We start from the raw sequence: 23702 nt of genomic DNA, 5'->3' as shown, positions 1-23702 counted from the left end.
AACTATTGCCAAAAATTAAATCGAAGGCGGACTACAAAAGCTCGACTCGAGAAAGTCAAAGTTGTAAAAAGTCAATAATACAAGTCACCACATTTCTCATCCAGCAAAATTCATACAAATCATTCAACAAACTGGTGTGTGCACTTAAAAGTTGGAAAACAAATAAATGGCCATCAGATATCGCTTCATTCATGGATTCGATGAATTATACATAACCGTAACCGCATGAATGAGTAAGTCGGAAATATAATATTTTGCGGACACTTACTCGCAATTGTATAGGAGGGAATCGCCAATTTTGACGGTAAAGCACGTTGCTCCGTTAAGGCAGTACCAGGCCGCGTACGCCGGCGGACATTCGTACGTGTGGAATGTGATGTTCGGCCGTGGAGTAGGTGCTGGAGGCCTCGGTTTCGGCGTGGTGCGTGACGAACACGCATCTGCAACAGAAAACAATGCAAATAAACAACACGACACACGGTAACATGTGAACGGAGAAAGACTCCGCGCCGCTGTCTTGCTGTTACACTACGGACGACATCATTTCGTCGGTAATCTAATGTCAAGACGAGTCAACCTCTCCCAGTTACCGTCGAAGAGATCAGATCAGATCACGTTCCACCGCAAACGGCAAACATTCGTCGAAAAATATGCAAGTGCTACTTCTTTTAAAACTTTTCCCCTGAGAAGTTGGTTTAGTTAAGAAAGATATGATCATAACAATGTGTCAACATACAGTTCAGTATTGTAAAGAGATACCTATGTATTTGTTTTCTTCGACCATGTTTACAATGGCATCAAACGTTAAGCGTTAAAATTTCTAAACACACTTTTCGAAACTGCTCCATCAGGTTCAAAAAGTAGGTACCCCAACGTATTTTCTTTTTATGGTAAAGTAATCACGAGGAAGCTTATTTCCACATCTTAACCAACCGCATACCAGGATCGTCATTTTTTTATGTGCCAACCGTTTTCAATAATATTTACATCTGGACTTCGTTCTGGTCATCTCACGATTTGTATTTCTGTATTTTCCAGACAATTTATATTGTAATGTACAATATTATATTTACATTTTGATGACGACACCGCGAACTTTACCACCGAGTGGGATTATATTTTATAGTTATGCATGATTAATCATTTTACAGTCTGTCATTGCTCATTGGTTACAAGATGGAAGGGTGGAAAATGAATTCCAGCATCACCATGGCAGTCTTTATATTTCTTAGAAAATTATTCGTTTTCAATCCTTCGATAGAATCACATTACATTACACAGTTCTATTATTTTACAAGATTTATTCTAATGCTTTTAATGCGTAAGTGGATCTTACAGTAATTTAAAAGTTGACTTTAAATGGACCGAAAGGTTGAAAAACAACTCAAATATTACACACCATCAAAAAATTGTATAATTTAGTGAACGTGAAAGTGATTTCAATGCAGATGACAAAACAACAAAATGAACAACCCTAACACCGAAAAGATGTCTTTCTTCTACAACAGACAGTTGCCACAATGTAGAATGTAGTGTAGATACTAAAATAAGGAAAAATTGTCTTTTGAGAAAAAGTTGCTCAAAGGTTTTTTTGTGTTTACGGATTATGTAAACACAAAAACTTACTAATTATGCAACAAGATAACTCAGAACTTCTATTAAGTACCGTTAGTTAATCGATTTAACATTCTAAAAAAAATCAGAAATGATTGTGTATCGCTGTAGAACAGTCTGTAGAAATTTCGAAATTTCAAATTTTTTTAATGAAAAAGGTAAATATGTAGATACGAGTAGGTAATTCGTTTTATTTAATCCCGTGGGTTAAAATTTTGTACATAACACGTGGGCTAAAGCATATTACAGGAAACTCGTGTGATTACAGATGAACTCGAGCTAACGCCCTCGTCATCTGCAATCTTCACACTCGAATCCTGTAATATTGCTTTTATCCCACTAATTGTGTAAATAACTATTAATTCAATAACCGCTACATTCATTTACATCATTTTTTACTGAGAGTCCTTTCAAACATTTAGGAAAAATTTGGTCATCATGAAAACATCACTGGTTTTTGGAAAAAAATGGAATTTGATATTAAATTGCAAAATTTAGCTATGCTTTATTATTATTAAATTGGGCGGCCACTTCCACAAAAAAAAGTTGACGTAGGTTGTTTATGGTACCCTTTAGGGACTAGAAAAGTTGTCAGCAGATGTTTACCAACAATGAGGTAAATATTTATTTATGACAGTGTAGTTGTAAATCTTGGTCATTTTTCGCTGTTAATGTTAAAATTGGAATATGTAATTCAAAAACTAATAATTTTCTTTTGATGCGAATTTCATAAATGTGTTCTTTGAATTAATTGTGAATAATGAGTGTGTACGAAATAGTAGTTTATTTAACGAGTTCGTGTGTAAATTTGGCTTTTTTTGGCATGAGTGGGTCAGTTTAAAACGCGAGTGAAATGAGCGTTTTAAAGGCCCAATTTACACAAGAACGAGTTGAATACAACGTTTTTTTTGTTCGACGACCCCCTTAAGGCTCCAAACCGCTTAAAATCTTTAAAATTAGCTTGACGTTTCGTTTTGACAAGTTGTAACATTATCAAGCTCCGCTCACACAGGAGAAATTTCTCAAATTCTGACAGTGTCGAACAAGAAATTTTTTTTTTTTGCCCAAAATCGATTTTTTTAATTTTATGGCTCTGAATCAAGTGATAATGGAAAATTGATTGCACACATTTGAAGCCTTATATCAAGGGAATGTAAACCTAAAGTTTAGTAATTTTTACTAATTTTTTAATAGAGTTAATCGTGCGGGCACTATAGGAGGTCTAACTAGAGAGAATTTCTGAACTTGACAAAACTGCTTCACTATCACAAAATAAAATTGATAAAACTATCACACTATCGCAAGACCGTCTTGTTGTGGCATTAAATTCTTTGATTTACTTCGGATTCTGTTGACGAAACCAGTTTCTGAAGTAGCCGAGTTCCTAAACTTCTGCGAGATACGTCTCACTACAGAACGAAAGAGAAAGACTCTCGTTCATCTCGACGCGAAAATAAAAACATTTCTATTTCGAGACCTTCCTCAAAAATTTGTTTTCGACTCAAATTAAAAAATGTGAATCTCATAAATTATTGATCTCCGGTATTTGGCAACATGCAGCGTCGAGTGGGAAAAATGTAGTTCGAATTCGTATGGAACATAATTATGTATATATCTTTCTGATGACAGCAACGTCAATTTCACCGCCAAGTGGGACCATACATTTTACTCGTTAATGATTAATTATTTTATTTCATCCTGTGTCAAATTTCAATACTTTACGTCATCAGTTTGAATCCGGGAAAACGCAAAAAACGGCCGGACGCCGGTTAAGTGTTGCTATTGGAAACACAAAAGTAACAATCGCAATAACAATGATTCAGTTTTAAGAAATGTTTTATTCAAAACTACATCTAAATGCAAAATAACAATTTAACTATTTCGGCCACAAAGAAGATGCACTTACTTTCTCAGACTAAAAACGTTAGTTCACAAATAAAATAATACAACCATTTTAACCAAATCTAAAAAAATAGGCCAGCCAGTATAACCGCTTCCGTAATTTTCTTCACATTATTTTCTGACTTCCATTTACAAAAATGGCTGAATTGTTTTTGATTCCTTTCACCAGACTTGCTAGGTATTAATTCAGCACAGACTTCTGCAGATTTTCTTACAATTTCTGGAGGATTGGCTTTAGAAGTCATTTTGACGCACAAAATTATTTCAACAAAATAAACAATTGCCAAAGAGCCGTTGCTAATCATGTTCCAAAAATGTGACTAGATTTGGAGCTTTTGTTGAATTATTTAGAAATTAATTTCAATGTTTCTTTCAAACAAAATTTGAGGCAGGATGAAATAAAATACATAACGACATTCATCCGTGAACTCTTTTTACAGTACTCGTTTCAAGTTTCAAGACTCGGCTCCTTCGTCGCCTCGTCCTTAAACGTCTAACTCGTACTGTAAAATATGAGTTCCCGGACTTATAACGTTAATTACTATAACAATTTATTCAAAGTTGAAATGTTTTTTTCTCATAATTACCTGCCGCATGAATACGGTCGTAACTCATTTCCACGGTGCTAAAACAAAAATAAAAAAAATATCTAACCAATGTAGAGTAAACGATTGTGCCGTTATTGACGACCGAATCAGAACAAATTCTTTGAATTTGTGGTTCGCGTGCCGGCGCTCGGAAATGGAATAGTTTTAAATGATAAATGATCCCTCAATTCCATTTGTTGCACGAGCGTAATTCGTAATTTCGACACGATTAGTGTTTTGACCGGCCGGTTAACCCCCACGTGAACGACGTGTTTACTCGATATCCGACCTGGAGGGGCCGCCATCCTCCTCTTCCCATTGTGACGATTGCCGTGCGTTCCTCAATCCCCTTAAATTAAATAGGATATCGCAGTAATAAATAACCGGCCAGTGCATAAACATGTTGACACTCCGGGAATCGGGGGCGCCCCGTGCATCCTGTCGTGAATTTCACGCCACCCTGACCGACACAATGCACGATTCGGGTCGGGGGTTTGCGGTGCATATTTTTCCCGTACTCGTCCGCATAATGGACGTCATTCAAACTGACGGCGGGATTATGGGGTAATCCACTTTGACGACAAACGACCGTAGCCAAACGGATAATCCTCCCCCGTTCCCGCCGAGCGAACGGCAATACGGATCCTTTACGATCGAAAAAATCCGAATCCAGAGTAATTAGTTCAATAGAGATCCTCTCCAGCTCGTGGATTCAGGACGGCGGAGCGGCTTGGCTCTGAGTCGAGCATGGCGCTCTGTTATTAGACCGTGATTTGTGAGAGGTTCGATTAATTTGCTACGCTGCTACCTGCCTCCTACCGATTCTCACATTGCGTCCTCTTCAGGAATGCGCGTTTACGAGATTTTTCTACAACTGACGAACAAGGTTAATCAGCTGAAGAAGTGGTTCGGGAGAAAAAAGCGTTTGATTATGTGATAATTGGATAGATAGGTCACAAGATACCGCCAGCTTTGCACTAGAGACCAAACAAACATCCGAAATAATAATTAAACTCGATGATTTAACGCACCTAAATAAAGTTTCGAACACTGAATTGCAAAAACCAATTTAAAACGGACAAAATAATCAGTTTTAACAACTTTTGTTGAACAAGATTTTGAACAAACGCAACGTCTCTCTTTTGCTTTGAAGTTAATGGAGTAACTGTTAAACAACAAACTTGATGAAAACGTATCAACTTGATGTCTGTCCGTCTTGTGGGCGCTTTGGAGCTTTCTTCGGAAAACCTGCAGATTCTAACAAGGTCGCTTGCGGCAGAAGCACACAATCTCGAGGATGTTAAAGGATTTCGCGGCCAAGGTGTTAAGGCGGTCTTACACCAAGGCAACAATTGGCAACATGTTGCCACAACATTTTTATTTTGTGGGCAACCGAAAATTTGTAACTACATATTATAAAACAAACAAGCAAAATTTACTTCACTGTCAATAAATAGATACAAATTCGGCTTACATGTCGCTATTGACATAAATAAAACAATTTCTTTTGTAAGTAGGTAATCGTAAAAATGTCGGAAGAGAATTGTAGTGAAACTCCTCCAGAGTTAAAAAGTACGTATTATACATTCTGCGGTTTCTAATTTCGTACCCGAAAAATCTAAATGCCAGGCTTAGTACATGGAACTCTGATTTGTATCAAATATTAAAATGACGTTTACTTTAACAGCCGTTGCTTTTAGGTACGCGAGGTGCTCGTTTTGCGTACGGTTGCACAGAAATTATTTTATGTATTTAATTTTTTGAAGCTCTTTTCTTCTGTTAATGCCCATAGTTCGTCTCAATTTTGGTTTCTTTTATATAATTTGCTTCTCCGATCCTGCCAATCTTACTTTTCATCTAGTGGACGGATAGTAATGAACTCAACTTGATACGAATAAATAAAATTGGGATGTCCGTCTGTTGGTATTAAAAAAATTTTTTTTGGTTACTTTATACGACACAAAACGGATCGATTTTCTTATAAGTTTGTTAGGATTATTATTATTATATGACATCATACAGCTGCACGCTAACGATAAATCTGTGCCCAATATACCTATGTCGTATATTGCGATGTGGTGAGATCGCCTCGCTTATTTCCATTTCGTCGATTGTAATCTAAGCAGCGCCGGCTTGCACTCGTGTCATCTCAGTTCTGATCTTTTTTACGTTGTAGTTCTAAACGTCAAGTTGATTTTTTATGGTTTGACGCATACTTATACTGCGAAGTCGCAGGCCAAAGCTAGAACTGAATTAAACAAATACATTAAACACTTTAACCCTTCGTTCTGCAAATAATAATATACGTAGTTTAGATGGTGAAAAAAAGAACACCGCACATATGGCACTTTTCCTTCCAGTTCTACAAAAATGCCAGAGTTAATTTCTACGTTCCTTGGTTAAATAATCTCCCACATTTCCCCCTAATTTCCGATATACACCCCCAGTCTTTAAAAAAAGAAACTTTTTACACCAACACCAGTAAACAGATGCTCCTGGGGTGCATTAACTCGGGACGGCGTACACCGTTAACGCGATTAGCTTGTAACCCAAAATGCGGGGTATCGTGCAATTTTTTCATTAAAAAAACTCCACCTTTCCTGATCGGCACCCGTCATTATTGTCACAAATGCGGCCAAACTACCGTACGGTTCGATCCCCCGGTGGCGCGTGTTAGACCATTCTTTTACTAACACCATATGCCTTCGAAAAAAATCGGTTTTATATTAACAGTGTATAGAGGCGGCGCCTGTGATGGCGCGAGCCATATGGTATGCAAGAAATGACGCGGTGTAGAATAACATCGTAGGTCCATGGGTTACAACCTGAGATGGTCCATTGTTCCGCGGGTTCGAGACCACCGGTCACTCCTGTCCGCCCCATTGTCGGTCCAAACTTTCCAATAAACTCGATGAAAAGATCTCCTCATTGCCCGGATTAATGGACAACTTTGGACGGGGACGGTTTTATTAGTACGACTGCGTCGGGGGATGTCCCTTTATGTCCGACGGCAACAATGCGACGTGACAAACGGCCTTCTCGTTTTGTTTTGACACGGCCGGATGATCGATAACCGCATTTTGTACAAATAATTAGCACAGAACAATTTGTAATTGTTGAACGTGTTGTCGTCGTTTATTAAATTGCGCACAGATTTTTTACACGATAATAATTATAAAACAATCTCTCTTGTGGCGATAAATCGTGTTCGCAGTACAATAATGCAGTTTTATTATTGCACAATTAATCAAGTTCATCTAACCAACAAAATTAATTTCGCACATAACTCATGTAAACACTATTCTTAATGTGGACGTGCATTGTTCGCGATTACGACTGAAAAATTCTCCGTTCAGACGAGTTAAACATATGAATTTTATGCAGTTTCTTACATATAGACCATTGTCTGTGTTTCTTTTGTTGCATGGTTAGAATCGTCATTCAGACAATGTGACAATTACGACCAATTACCTGAGTAAAGCACCGAGTCCGTACGTAGTGCGATTCTCAAAAAGAAATTATCATTTCTGAAAAATTGCATTTAATTCTTTGAAAAATCACAAACCCGTTGAAGTTCGGCGTTGAAATGGAAAACCTGAATTGAGTCCAGTAAAAAATGATTTTGCATGCGCGGAAATGTTAATGAATATGTTTCCCAAGTTATACATTTTATTACTTTGAAGATCTGCCAAGTCAGTAGAACAGATTCTTCAGATGAGTTTGCTAAAATTTATGCCCGTTCAAAATAAAAAAGTATTTGCTCCAAAGAATCGTAAAACTAACGAACAAATTAAAAAATATATGTAGGTATGTATGTAGTAATGAAAATTTGGAACAAATAAGCAAAAACATTTTAAAGCAATATGTAGATATCGAGGTAGATATGTATATGGTTGAGGCAAACAAATTCTAAAATAATAATAATAAAGATTCAGCAAATTTTTTTTCTTTGCCGTTCATATGTTATTTCGTTATTTTAGCATACAATAATATCGGGTGAACGCACCACGGTTTATAACTCTGATAATGCTGTTTAAATCTAACCTCACTTTTTGTGCTGTTTGTGTTTTTAATCTGCACTTTGATGACAGACTGGCACTCGACTCTTCAACGCCAACATTGACGGGAAATTTTTGAACACCCGATACAATAATTAATTTTATTATTGTTGCTGAGCAACCAGGACTACATTATTAATTATGTCTTTTAATTCAGTAGCGTAATGGAAATTTTCAACAATTTTTTAGCTATTTTTATTTTATTTATTTCGAAAACGAAAAGACCTGTGTTAATTACATACTTTTACCTGCAGTCACTAATTACCTTTTTTTTTGCTATTTCAAAAACACCCTGTATTGTAAAGGTGTTAAAATTCTAAGTAGATTTAAGAATTTAAAAAAATCATCAGAAATTGAAAACTATTGTTATAAAACGAATTTCTGCGGGAAATAAAAAACAAAATAAGGAGAGAAAAACAATTCAGGAATGAACTGAGAGGAAAAAATTAAAAAGTTAACATCATTTGGGGACATAAAGAAGAGATTCAGTGAGGACCAAGACATGAGTGTATAAAAGTATAACAAAAATGAACGAATTAAACCGGTCATACCTACATGGTGAAAAAAAGAAACATCTGGAGAAGAAATCAAAACTCTAAAACTAATAGAAATGTGCGGTAATAAGAGGTCACAACACCCACCTAGTGTATACTTTTTTAATTAAATTAAATTCTCATTCTCGCATTCCTGTCGTGAAATTTGTGGGGTGTGATTTTGAATTTGTTTGGTCACTCTTGACACCACCATTTCTCAAGGCCGAAAACGGTGCCACATCTTCGAGTTTATTTAGCAAATTAGTAAAAACACACCGTCAGCCATCTGTGCCGAATCCTTGTGCACACCCACCTCGTCGGTAAACTTTAGAAACGGTGCCGGTCTGCAATTATCGATGTCCAATGACAACATTGACGTACTAATCGGCTCACGGACCGTGTAGACAGGATAATTTCATAGCGCCCGCCCGCAACACATCGTCCTTTTTTTCCCTCTCTCTCTTTATTCTTCTTAATCATCTTCATCTCCGTATGATGCTGGTGCTTTATCCAAATCGCGGCGGCCGAGCTGCCATCGACTCTGGTAATTCTGTGTGATTAAAGAGTCGGTTTTTTTGTTGCTATTTTCTTCGTTTCGGTCGAACAAAGATTACTTGCCAACTCGGGTAATTTATGGTTGCCGAAAGTGGTTTTCGCGTTCATCTACTCTGATTATCAAAAGGATTACCGGCGCGGGTGGCTACCCGCAAAAAGATGGACCCGTGAATCGAAACTGCCGTAAATACAAAGTATCTACCATAATAAAAATAATTGCGGTTTTTTCTTCACTATTCTGTAACGTCATTCGTGACTTGTCGAACCCGATTGATGTACATATTATGGAAATTTCTTCTGTCGTTGATAGTTCGAACGATAACATCAAAAATAAATTATAATATCATATTTTTGTGTCACATCTTATTCACAGGAGAATTTTTTTAAATTCTAATTTGTACATTTGCAGAATTGGGAAAATTTAACAATGATATTCACAACAGACATTTGTCCAAAAATTAAGCACTTATATTATTATTATTAATCAATAATGGGAGTTATTTTTAAATGTTCCTAATTGAAATAAAATTACACTGTTTTTCTTTTGGTTTTCCTCTTTTGTCAATCGTATTTCACTATTTCTCAAAACTATTTCCTATCTCTATTAAATGTCAAACTGACGTAAATATGAAATAGTTTTGAGAAATAGTGAAATACAATTGACAAAAGAGGAAAAACAAAAGAAAAATACTGTAAAACGTAATTGTATTTTCCCCAAGCCGAATGAAATCTTTCTTATTACATGATTATTTTTCATCATTTACCTCTTATTTATCTGATGAGTTTAAACTACATTAAATATTAAAAAGGAATAAAATATTTCCGACAGTCTAGGGTCAATAAACTTCAATATCAATCCTCGAAAAGTAATTCCGTGCGAGCCACGGTAGTTTCAATCGGAAAATTTTAAACAAAGTAGGTATGTAATTTCTCCATTGCGTGGAGCCTCCGAGTAAGTAAATAACGAAAGTTATAAGCTAAAATTATTTTTAGAAAACACTAGACCACAAAAACATTTTAGGGCAGCAGCTCGCTTGAATTAAAAATAAATTTTGCTATAAAAAATTTTGTGTTCTCAAAATGATATTATGTAAATATATATTTCCACTTTATTTCTGACTTTTTTCTAAATAAGAAAATACAGGGTGTCCCAAAATGGCGTACTAACGGTGCACTACGGTGTAGAAGAGATCACCGTAAATTCAGAAAAATGTTAAAAAAATTCTATTGGACTTATTTGCTGATTTGGCTGTCTTTGAAAGTGGCACTTAACAGGTCAATTATTTTGAAATATATGTATGAAATTGTCATGACAGCTACCTCTAATGCTATATATTATCACAAAGTACAAGATTACTCACAACCAATATCTAATCCTGCATAATAGAGAATTTAGAAGCTTTGGAAATCGAAAAAATTATTTTTAATCCACTACGGTAACATTGCAAGGTAATGATGTACGAATATATCTTTGTTTACATTGTATTACCGTTAATAATAATAATAAACATAATTGATTTTTTTGTCGCAAAATTTTGGGACACCTGTATAATATGTACAATATATCCAGAGTGTATCTGAAATGCGTGTGTTAATTTTAATACATAGCAGAGCTTGCTAAATGAAACGTTTTTTCTATTACGAAAAATCGTTACAAATTGATTTAAAATTATGAATAAATTAGCTATCAAAATGTATACCCGCCTATGGGTAAGGGCGAAAATTTTCTGTTGTGATAAAAACGGAGCCTTGTCAAAAAAATTACATTGTTAGGGAAAACATTAAATATGTAATTAAAATTCTCGTGGTTACAAAAAAATAGAGATTAGGTAATCAGAATCACACAAAACGACTCGTTCGATAAAAATTGAGGGGCAAAAAATCTTGAAAAACTTTTGCGAATTTTGCAAAATGAACAGTTTCATAAATTGGCGAGCTCTTCTCCACTGGTTAAAATTAACACACGTATTTCAGATACACCCTATATGTATACCTATTTGTTTAAATTTATTTAAATGACGTACCTAATTAGAAAAATTAACTTCTCTTTCTTTATTTAATTTAAAACAGAAGTGAAACAATAAATTATTGTGATTTGATGTCAGTCAAGTATGTATGTACCTACTGATAAAAATTATTCATCGTATTCTTCAGAATTTCAAGTGGTCATCAGATTTTCAGAGATTCACGATTCAAAACTACCACCATCGTTCTAGCGAAACGAGAAATAATTTTTTCAAAAATAAATCATCACTTCGAATAAATTTTGTGACGTCTGCGTTTGACACAGCGTGCACGTTTTCGCTCGAATCCTGTGGAATGTCACGGTTTCCGTGTTGTCGGTAAAATAATTAATAATCGGTGAGGCACATTCGAAATTTCCGATGACCACCGTTTAGGAACCGTACCGGGAGGACCACCATGGTGGCTGGCCGGTACGAATCAAACAAGATGAAATATCGCGTGATAAATAAAATAGAACCGACCCGACAAAACCTATTCGACGTATAGAAGCGGCAGCGGCGGGTTCACAACATGATGGAACTGTACAGTACCATTGCTCTCTTGTTGCACTGCGCTATGCAGCATGCCGTCCTTAACAAGGACCACCTACTACTGCATCTCTGCGGCGTTCGATTACAGGTCCGGATTCGCTCTAATTACTCAACGGTCACGCACAAATCACAGGGTCTACGGCTCCTCCACAAGCGACATCGGCCGCCCGGTCGCGTTCCCCTTATCCTCCTTGATCAATCATCGTTTCGGTTTTAATTAGCCCGGACCTCTCGTCGAGTAAAAAAAAAATCGTGAACCCACGCCCCAAATTATTCGTAATTTCGTAATTAATTAAAGCCGAAAGTGTGGGACGGTAACAGAACAACAATAAACGAGACGTGAGAATTTTTTTCATCCGCATCATCGTCGTGGCAGGCTTCGATCTTGTTTGTCATCGCGGTGGTCCTTGATGGGGTCTCGGAGGGGCCTTCTCGGGTCGGAGGCGCCGCACATTCGATAGGTTTTGACAGAAGCCCGCTGAGATTCGCAAAATATAATAGAGCCGTCGGCCGTTTAATGCGCGACGGGTTTTACAACATCCAAGTGGGTGTTTTGTTACCTCTTTAATTTCGAGTTGCGCCACAAAAGATGCCGAATTAAAACGACAAATCATCTTCTAATGACTCGACGGGTAAAGATAGCGGACGGCCCAAAAACGGTAGGCAAACTGGACGGACCACGAAAATGCGCAAATCCGAAAGGACGACCTGCAGAAATATTTATGTAGATTCAAATGATATTCGCTATTCGGAGGAGGCAGGATGGGAACAGCCTGACCTTCTAACCAAATTGGAAGAACAATCATCAAAAAAATGACAGTCGATTATGGTTCTAATCAAAAGGTTATCGTCATATGTTTCACGTTTATGGTTTGTCACATCAAAGCGTTTTCCATTCGGATTTGCAATCTGATAAATCCACGACTGAAAACATGTAAAAACATTAGATACACACGATATCTCATTTGTCTAACTCGACACTTCATTGCTACATGTGCACTTTTTAGAGCAACCATCGGGAAAATCGAACCATTTGCCAGAAGTTCCATTATAGATCCTATTCAGGACTGGCCAACATACTCTACGAGTACATAAAACATCGACGACAGAAGACAGAAAGAAGTAAATTCCAGGCGATCTGGAAATACTACCCAGGTTGTAACAGTGAAAACCGACACTGAATTTTATCTAGCACAAGTTCAAAATAAGAAATACAGGAACCGCTCCAGATATGTCTCGTGTAAATTACAATATATTGTTTGCGCAACGAACATAAATATTATATATCAACGATTTAATTTTGTAAGCTGTTATAAATGTGTATCTGATGTTAATAAAGTTGTTCTATTCTTAAAAACACTGACGACATATTTCTAGAGGAACGGTTAGTACCGTTTTTATCACACCTTAACAGCCAAAGTGTCACAAATAACGTAAACGCTGGTGAAAATATTGCAAAATTAAACTGGAATACTATCTTCGGTAGTGACCGGTCGAGAGTTGCAAAAGATGGTCACAACGCCGATGGCCTACCAACTATGAACGAACAAATCGATAAATTTTGATAAATAATTCAGTCAAACTATCAACTACAGTATTATGTTTTTAAACAGTTGGAAAGGTATAATTTAACGCAAAGCTTTCAGGACGGTCCCGGAGGGACGTTTTAGAATTTTATTATTATTTACTGTTCGCTTTAGTCGTCTCTGAAATAATGTAAATTCTTTATTCCTCCCATTTACAGCCGACAAAATCAAATACGAATTCTACGTTACCGGTCACGTCTTCACCATAAAAGGGAAATATTACCGAATTATTGTGGTTTTTACAGTACCTTCAGGTATTTTTATTGAGAAATAAGCGCGTGATCCTGTGCCGGACAAAAACTTGCCGATTTTAATATTGCCGGAACAGTTTCACAGTTGTAATTATTCTTTCAATGTAACCATAATTCACTCGACAAACCTCCTGCTGACAACAATAAAGCAACACGATTTGTTTTTATTGCGAAGTTATATTTTTATTGCCTTCATAAAACGTTAAACAAACATTTTCCCGAAGAACTAGCTAAAAACCGACGTCACATAATCTAGATTTGTTGACCAAAAAGCGGTACTTTTCCAGATAGCTTCGATAAATAACAATGCCGAAAGGTATTTCGCATTGAAATAGAAAATCTCCGGAACCCGGACGTGACGGAATGCAAGCGAGTGACAGACTCATCGCCAATACCGACGCAGTAACTGTCAAAAAGCTGTTGCACACAATCCATATTCTCGGAAAATTTGTGACGGTGCATTTTATAAGCCCACGTTACCACGTTGCCTTTAGGATATTCTCGGCGTGAGGAGGTCTTCCTGCTGATCACATCGCCAGCGAAATACCTTTACTTTATTAACAATCTGCTGCAGTCTTAATACAATATTTCTAAGAAGGGTCAGTCCCAGTCAGTCGTACGTTTAAACGGTCAACGTTTTTTAGAACCAAAATTAATTATTACATTATGGCCACAACACAAATCAAAAAAATTACGTTACACATATTAAGAATCTCAATTATTGCATAATTTGTTGTTTCGTTCGAAAAGAATTTAAAATAATAAAATTGTTTTATCAATATTTCACCGAAACTGAAATCTGAACGATTGATACTTAAAATATTATTTTAAATTCCTGGAATGTTTTCGGTTCAAATGAGGTTACACTGTAGGGTTGCAATATTACAAAGTTCTAGTGACATTGAACCATGATTTTGACGTTTCTAGTTGTAATATTCCTCAACTCCTCAACATATCTATGAATAACAATTTTTAACTATATATACAGGGTGTATTTGAAATAGTGTGTTAATTTTAATCTGTGGAAGAACTCGCCAGTTTATGAAACTTTTCTCTATAATATTTTGCAAAATTCGCAAGTTTCCCAAGATTTTTTACCCCCCAATTTAGTCTCTACTATTGTCTAATCATGAGAATTTTAATTTTAATTATTTTATTTTTCGATAACAAAGTAACTTTTTTAACAAGGTTCCGTTTCTATTACAACAGAAAATTTTCGCCCTTACTCATAGGCGGGCATACATTTTAATGGCTAATTTATTCCAAATTTTAACTCAATTTGTAATGCTTTTTCGTAAAAAATTCAAATAGAAAAAACGTTTCATTGAGGAAGCTCTGCTATGTGTTAAAATTAACAGATACACCCTGTACATGCACCACTCAAAAAGTATACAGCCACAGTGCTGATTTTTTCCAAAAGGTACATTCGTCAATCGTTAGTCAATAATAAAAAACTGAAAAAAAAATCAGTTTGCAAAATGTTTTTAGTAACTACATATGTATAAGATTATTGCATAGTGTAGAACAAACAATAAATTTTTTGCATGTAACGTGAAGTGGGTAGGCAGAGTAGAAAGGCACTATTTTTGTGGGGTCACATGAGACTGGTATTTCATTTTGCGATATTTATTGATAGCGTGTCGAGGACATAAATTACCGACGCTAACGAAGCATTAATTTCTAACAACGGCATCGGCTGGAATGGAGTGATAAGAAACAAAGATTCGTTTTACGTACAATTGAAGGAGTAGTGATGTTTTTTGGTTATTTTCAATAATGATCACGTGATTGAGATAGAATTTGAACTTTTTTAAAAAGCAGGAAGGCTTAATACCGTAGGTTATTGTATGATATGTATGTGTTGGGCATCGGTCACATTCAATCTTCATCTGGAGCAAGTTAAATGTCTTGAAATTCTAGAATCAGTTCTACTTTCATTCATGAATTTACTCCTCAACAACAGTGAAACTTCACGTGGTGTAGATGACACGGTTTCCAAATCAACTGTAGAACACGATGGGCTATGTCTTGAGGTTACTACCTCGTTTTCCTGACAACCTAGTTCTATGTCTACAGCTTGCTCAGAATGAGATACTCGTGTGTATCACATTGTCAAAAACAAAATTCAGAGTATATTACTACACGTGGTGATGTGATATATTTTGACACAGTGTAATTTTTTTTTTCTTCCACGTAATGAAGCAAATATTGTGGTAGTTTCATCTCTATAGTCTATTCTTTCTGATTGGTACAATTTTTTGTCAGCAAGTATAATATTATACGTACACCTAACTACCGGTGTTCCAGATTTGGTAAACTTTTCTATTTCAGTCATCCTATAAAAAAAAGTTAACTACTTTGAAGAATTTTGGCTGTTTAGATATCCAAGTAAATCGTGTCTAATCGTCGGAAAACCATTTCTAGTAGTTTGAGGAGGCGAATTTAACGATATTCAACAGCTTATTACTAAATGGACTTGTAATATCAAGAACAATAAAAATTTAACTAGCCGTAATATCATGGGAAAAGTATTTTTATAGTACATACTTCGAAATATCAGTGATTTTTGAGCAACTATCGGGAATGACTCAAAGAAAATTATTTCAATGCAGGCTCTTTAACTGAATGACTATAATCAGAAATCGCGTTTCATTAAAATTTCTAGGTTGTGAGTAGAGTTTTGCGCAATAGAAATACTCGTATGTATTCTAAAAATATTCTGATGTTTTATAAAAAAAAAAAGATCGAGCGATTTCAAAAAAGTAACCATAGTTCTGTTATAATTATAGGAAACGCAAAACTATGAATATTTAAAGACGCTTATACGTGTGGTGCACAATTTAATACCGACATTGTGATAAATAAAAACATATATAAATAAATAATTAACCGAAATTATAGTTGATGAAAGACGCAGTAATGGTATTAAATCATTATGACAAAATGCAGATTATTAAATGTTTAATAAGAATTACAACTACAATTAAGTCACGCTTCGGGACTATGAAAACATATTTTTTGCCGTTTTATCCTTGATTCAATTCCAGAGTGAAACAGGATACGCACTCAACAAGCATGTCACCTAGATCCTATGCTAACAATACGTGGCATCGCGAAATCTGCACACCTTCACGCGAAAAGAAAGATCCGCAAAAATAAATCCTCAAGGCTTGCCAGATTCAATGAAAAATAATAATAAGCGATTTAAAAAACCTCCAGACGTAATTATTGTGTCCCGTGGCCCACTGACACGGTTCTTTGACGAAACCGGCCCACCAATATTGTTCGTCGGCCGTCGACGATTCTTCCACGCGATCTTCATCCCCCGACCTTTCGCCACGAACGCGGTGCATCATGAAGAATCAATTTGCTCTGCGCGAACGAAATCGAGGCGTTAATCGAAGGCCGCTCGAAAGCCGACCGATCCACGGTGTGGCGGCGGCCTTGCTTGCTATCTCGAATCGTATTTGTCTGGATTAACTCGTTAAGATGACAAGGGCGGCGTGAACCTTCGGACAGTCGGATGGACGCAGGAATGCGAGACGAGATCTCGGTTTAATGGAATCGCTCCGTCAACAGTTAAAACACAATTACGGGACCCGGGTGGTAATTGCCCGGCACCGGGTGGCGTGAGAACATCACTGCCGGTGTTCTACGACGGCGGCGCTCTAATTTATGGCTCACTGTCAATACCATGGCCGCGTGATCGTTCCCCATTCCTCCACTTTATTACCTGAACTCGCTCCTGACGTTTACGACTTCAATACCGAACCCGCTCAATTCCTTATCAATTAATTAGGCGACCTTTTACACGACTAAGTTTTTTACGGTCCTGCTGCTCGCAAGACCTGGAATGAACCCGTTGACTTCGCTCTTTGGGAATGCCCCTGCCCAGCATCAGTTACGATCAATTTTGGGTGTACCGTCACGTCAGAAGACATTTTAGCAAACTGATTCGGCGCTATTGGTGGTCCCATAAAGTGCAAAAGCAAGAGTATCCTCGCAGGTCACTCAAATTTTTGTGAAATGCTTTACAAAACAGCAAATCTTTGGCATCCTTAGAGTCCTTAGACATTATTTAAACTCAAACTGGAAACGTTACAATTTCGATATGTAAGTGAACAAGCTGCAACCATTTTATAAAGATTCTTCCAAATCTTTTTAGTACGACTACCTTTGTAGCTAAATGAGTTAAAATTTTATTCGTAACAGAGAAGTGCTCAGTTTAACAAGTTTAAGAAAAACTAATTAAATTTAAGATATTTAGTTGCGTCTTGCCGTTAATGGTTTCTTACCTAAAACAGGCCGCGAAATCCAATTTTGCGGCCGTTACTTTTAACGAGGGCCGTTAAAGTAAACGTCATTTTAATATTTGATTCAAATCAGTTTCCATGTAAGACTAGTGTTTAGATTTTTCGGGTGTGAAATTAGAAACCGCAGAATTTTAACTCTGGAGGAGTACCTAAAATTCTCTTCCGACATTTTCACGATTACATATTTACAAAATGAATTATTTTATTTATGTAAGCCGAATTTATATGTACATATTTATTGACAGTGAAGTAACTTTTGCTTGTTCGTTTTATAATACATATACATACCGGGTGTAGAATTGGTTTACGAGACATAGGATTTTACATGTAAAAATAAAGTGTTTCAATTATTGGCTCCCCTAACAATTTTACGGCAAAATAGTTAAAATGAAAGTTAGAGAGAATTAAAATTACTGTCTAATTCCACTCTTTGTTTTATTCTAACATCTTGTGGTACTGAAAAAAGGCAAGAAAAGAGTTAACACAAAAATACTAAAAAGTACCACTAGGCATGAAATTTTATTTCTTTCTTTAAATGGTATTATGCAGGATCTTCTTTAAGAAACTTCCAAGCAACATTTGCTTCAGGTTTCCCAGACCGACCAATTTCAGCCATAGAAACAATTCGAAGAATTGTAGAGAAGTTTGAACATTTAATGGGAAGATACCTTTTCATTCGTCCTGTAGTCCTGTACGAGTTCATTTGAAGGGCAGATCAAAAGAAAATTAAATAATAGTGAAATCACCCGACAAATAATTTTAGAAGTAAAATTTCATTGCTAGTACTGCTTTTTAGTATTTTTGTCTTAACTCCTTTCTTACTTTTCTTTCAGTACCACAAGATGTTAGAAAAAAACAAAGAGTGGAATTAGACAGTACTTTTAATTCTCTCTAACTTTCATTTTAACCATTTTGCCATAAAATTATTAGGGGAGCCAATAATTGGATCTCCTTATTTTTACATGTAAAATCCTATGTCTCGTAAACCAATTCTACACCCGGTATAATACAATGTAATTACAAATTTTCGGTTACACAAAAAATGTTGTGTACACCTTGCCCGCGAAATCCTTTACTTCTTCGAGATTGTCTGACTCGGCCGCAAGCGGCCTCGGCGACAGTTTTTGTCTCAGTACGTTAAATAATAATTTTGCGGCCTTGATATATGTACATACAAATAACTATTGATGTGTCAAAATATTTAAGTATTTAACAATATTAATTTCACAGGTCAACAGCTTTTCTTCTCATGTTTTCTTCTGATCACTTTCTACAGATATTACAGCTTTATATACGAAAGAGCTTTATCAATAAATGATATCAATAGTTAAACGTTAATTCAACGAAATCAATGACCAATTTATTCCGTATAGCTCGTTTCTAAAAGGTTTACACCTTAAAATTGATCCGATTCTTCACAATATGAGGATATGTATTTTGATAAACTATGTCCAATTCCTTTTATAAACATACATACTTTCATGGCTTGTTGTTCTTTGGTATATGGGTTTGTTATCCGCATTTGTATTTTCCAATAAATTAAATTGTAAATTGGTCTTTAGATTACTGAAAATAACAGTCCAAGCGCCAAAGGCGGATTCTACGTTTTCGTTCATTTGAAATATGTATTTGTTCAGTTGTGTTCGAATTTAATTTTATCTTAACCAAATAAAAGTGAATTCGTTAACTCCGCAGCGGGGAACTTCTGCACTAAAGGCACACAATTATTATTCATTGAAAAAAAATGTCCATCATAAGATCCTCGTTAGTCATAATATGTAAATTGTATTTGAGGATATATCGGGTATTTTTTTTTTATTTCACTTCAAAGTAGGCGTTGAAGAGTCGATTGTGAACGCACTATACGGATTACGGAGTGATGAATAACCGATTTCTAAGTTTTGCCCGAAACTTTAAAGCTTTTTTCAACAAAGAATATTAGTATTAGTAAAGTATGTATTACTTAAACTTGCTGGATAACCTCTTGGAGTTTTGAATGCGTTCGCCATGGTAACGACCGCAGCAAAAACGTCCAAATTTGCCCCAGACACATTTTTATTGATTAAATTTTATGTTACCGTAAAAATCGTGACTACACTTTCTCGAGTTGTCCCGTCAAAATTTAGGAAGTCGGTGTTCGGTGGTTGATTACTGTTGAAAAATCCTGTGTCCGGCGATCGATCAACAAGTGAGACGGACATGATTAATCCGGAGCGATTCGTCACCATTCAGATGGGGTGGAACGTATAGGCGGTGACTTCTAATGAGTAGTCGCCGCCGTCGTCGCCGATCGTAATTCGTTATAAATGATAACATCAACTTTGCCGGTGTCTGTGACATGTCGAAGGTGTTCTTGTTTTTCAATAACGATCTTCCGCGGGTAGATTTATGAGATCTCCCACAGCTCGTTTCGGAGACGACACGGCCGACATCGGCACCGCCGCATTCCGACAAGTTTCCCCCAATTAGTCAATATCTTATGGGCCTGTTCGTGCTGCGGCTACACAATACCGCTCATGGTCATTTTAATTCCAATCATAGATTAACAGATTACGGAATGTTCATAATGATGTTTCAATTATGGCGGTAATTAACGTGGACAGGTGGTGCGCAGGTTCTCTCGATTCGATTTCGGTCTTCAACGACGATCTGATCGACGGCGAAAATCATAAATTCTCCCCGATTAATTTCGTTCCGATGCACTTCTCATTACAAGCGGTCTATATTTATCAATCTTCAGGCAGTCTTGAGCATGGTCGGAGGCAAATCACTCCCGACTGTGCGACGAATTATTACAAACAAAATCCTACATCCACTCAAAAGTAAAAAAATCTGTTTTCGATATGCCGATTAGGTTGCACTGTCTCTTCTCTTGGAATGTTAGAACAAAAATGAATGTCCTTGCGTTGAAGCCGACTCTCTCGGCTAGTAGGACAAATTGGGAGTTTCCTGCTGACGAGGTGATATTCCGGAGGCGGCCGGGGCGGACAACAGCCCATACCCACTTGTCCAGGTAAATCACTGTACAAAACACACACTTCCTTCTCTGTGGTCACGGTGGCGGCGCTACCTAGGATACGTCATTTCCCCTTCCGGCCGCCAGATGCTCACAGACTTACGCACCTGTACAACCCATCTGAACTCCAACGGGTGGTGGTCTAGTGACCTGTCATGATCACCAACTAGTTCCTATCGAATCCTGCTGTCCAAAGCCAACGAAACGACGATAAAACAGCCAAACCAACATTCAGATAAAATTTTTCTCAAACGTACATTAACAAACAGAATCATTTGTAAAACTTGAAGCTTCTGTCATTGTGTGGTGGTTATTTGAAATCGTGTTCAATTTAATTCCGGAAGCTTTCACGATCTCTCTGCAACAGTCATGATGCTTTCCGGATAATCTGGTAATAAAAACGTGTTGTCTCCTTCTTTTTATGATTACTTTACGACATTAGCACGTTACCCAGAAAATGTCATGACTAATTCGATATCCTGCATCTGCCACTGTTGTCTGATTAACAGAAATATTATTGAAAACTGTATCGTCGCAGCTGATCCAAATAGCAAATAAACACCGGTTGGCAGGCGTAGTGTCTTATAAAGATTTTGACCGTGCCGCTTATTACCAAATTAATTATTGATGGACATCGAAGTGCAATAATTGAAGCGAGAAATGTTTTACGCGTACCTTTCCTTTCAAATTGTACTTCCATCAATTAAGAGGTATTCTGTTATTTTGGTATATATCACAGGAAGTTCGTATAACCGTGCGGTCTTTAACGAGACAAGTTTTATGACCCGTAATTAGGACGATGCCTATAAAATCTAATTACATTTATTCCCTCTTTTTAGGAGCTCTCGTATAAGACTGTCGGACGATATCTAATATTCTGGGTCACAAAATACATATTTGTTTAGTAAATCTTATTTGTGACCATACTCTTCTATAAAACAACAATCTTCGGCATAACGCAAACTAAAAGCTCTTTCGGTCCATTATAGGTTGCGGTTTAATAGATTGATTTTCCAACACGTAAGACTTACCACAAAACTTTGTTGACTATGTGGGACGCTATATTTCGTTGCGCAAAATTTACGATAATTTCTCAATTAACAAACTTTCTTAATTAACGAAAGTGTGGCACGTCAAAATTGTTTTACGCATTATCCAATTTTAAAACTTTCGCTGTGCAAACTACGGATGAATTTGTACCAGTACAAATTGCCATGATAACTCTGCCTGTTTTAATGCAAATTACCACGATAGTACTGCGTTAACGATTGCAATTAGTAACATAATCGGGTAAAAGTGTAAGGACATCACGTACAACTGGCTACAAAATCGCATGCGGAAGAATTGACTCCCGAAAATGCATGTACTAGGTGGGTGGTTATCCTCTCGAAATTACTAAAATTATTTAAAGCCAAAAACGATCATCAGGGGAGGACGCTATTGTTTGTTTCCGTGATGGGAAAGTGAGTAAGATTCTTTCTTATCGCTTCGCTTATCTATTTTAATTATAAATTAATTGCCTGTGTTTAAAAGTGCCAGCACAATTACACCGAAGCTTTCTGGGTCAAAGAGTCGTTAAAAATGTAATAATTACAGTCACAGTTATCTCGGTGACAATTAAATGGCGAAAAAACTACCAACCGTTAATGATGTACTTCGGTTAAATCAATGAAAGTAAGCAATTCTAAAACCACGTTTTTAATTCATTCTTATGGATTTCGCAGTGGAATTATCCTCATTACGTAAGTTTAAAAAAAATTAACACCAAATGACATAATCCATTTAAGATTTTTTATTTTTCGAAAATAACTGATTTGTCCTTTATATTATTATTTGAATATGTACATAGATACGGATTTTATATCGGGTGTACATTTATACATATTTATCCTCAAACTAGGCATTGAAGAGTCGATTGTGAATGTGCCACGGATTACAGATACGGATCACCTGTTTAAATCTAACCTCATTTTTTCGTTGTTTGTGTTTTTACTCTGCAGACTGACGAGTGGTGCATTCACAATCGACTCTTCAACGCCAATTTTGAGGATAAATTTAAGTGAACACCCGATATTATATTTTATTTATAAGAATTTTCGACAATAAAATTCATTTTATTAAAATTAATAGGTTGATATTTAAATTTCTTCCCAAATTCGCGTTGCGAATCACGGAACTTAGCCCGGGACTACAATATAGTCTTATTCGTTTGGTTTTGACTACTTGCCTCTACAGTCCAAAATCTCAATATTTGTCACAATTTTGAAAACTATTACCCATTTGGAAAATCCAGAACCATAACGTGGGGGGGCAAAAGGCGTAATGCTGGTGTGAATGTCGCGAGAGAAAGTGTTTCAGTCCTCGGACAACCTCAGCTGGTGGCGTTGAACGAACGAATCGTCCATAACGGGTACAGTGCACATGTGTTAGCTGGAGGCGCTGAAACTCCGGTCCACCAGGCCAGACAGGTCGCGTTTATGAATGACTCGCGACATCACACACAGACGCGCGGGAATGTCATTGAGCAAGCAAACAGCCTCGCATAGAGGCGCACCCGCTCCACCCCACCTGTACACCCGTCACCTCACTCACTTCCGGTTGTCGTTTCGGGCTGTCTCTAGGTGTTCCGCACGCCCTAACGGTGACGACGACCGCGACAACGACGTCGTCGACCAGACTCTCGTTACGATCTCGATCTAAAAATGAAATACATAACCGGACGCCATCTCGAA

The 23702-nt window shown here is 36.7% G+C and overlaps 1 protein-coding gene across 6 annotated transcripts in view; it reads right to left on the bottom strand.

Annotated features, from left to right (window-relative positions):
• Positions 1-23702, bottom strand: part of LOC138124201 (pro-neuregulin-3, membrane-bound isoform-like) — a 115807-nt gene that overhangs the window by 6372 nt on the left and 85733 nt on the right. For all 6 annotated transcript variants that reach the window (XM_069039192.1, XM_069039166.1, XM_069039184.1 and 3 more), the window contains one exon: positions 269-440. In XM_069039192.1, the coding sequence (XP_068895293.1) occupies positions 269-440 (172 nt within the window). The remainder of the gene's footprint in view (positions 1-268; positions 441-23702) is intronic.

This window comes from Tenebrio molitor, chromosome 1 (genome assembly GCF_963966145.1).
Source record: "Tenebrio molitor chromosome 1, icTenMoli1.1, whole genome shotgun sequence".
Classification (NCBI taxonomy): domain Eukaryota; kingdom Metazoa; phylum Arthropoda; class Insecta; order Coleoptera; family Tenebrionidae; genus Tenebrio; species Tenebrio molitor.
The sequence above is the reverse complement of the archived record's forward strand: the minus strand, read 5'-3'. Positions and strand labels throughout refer to the sequence as shown.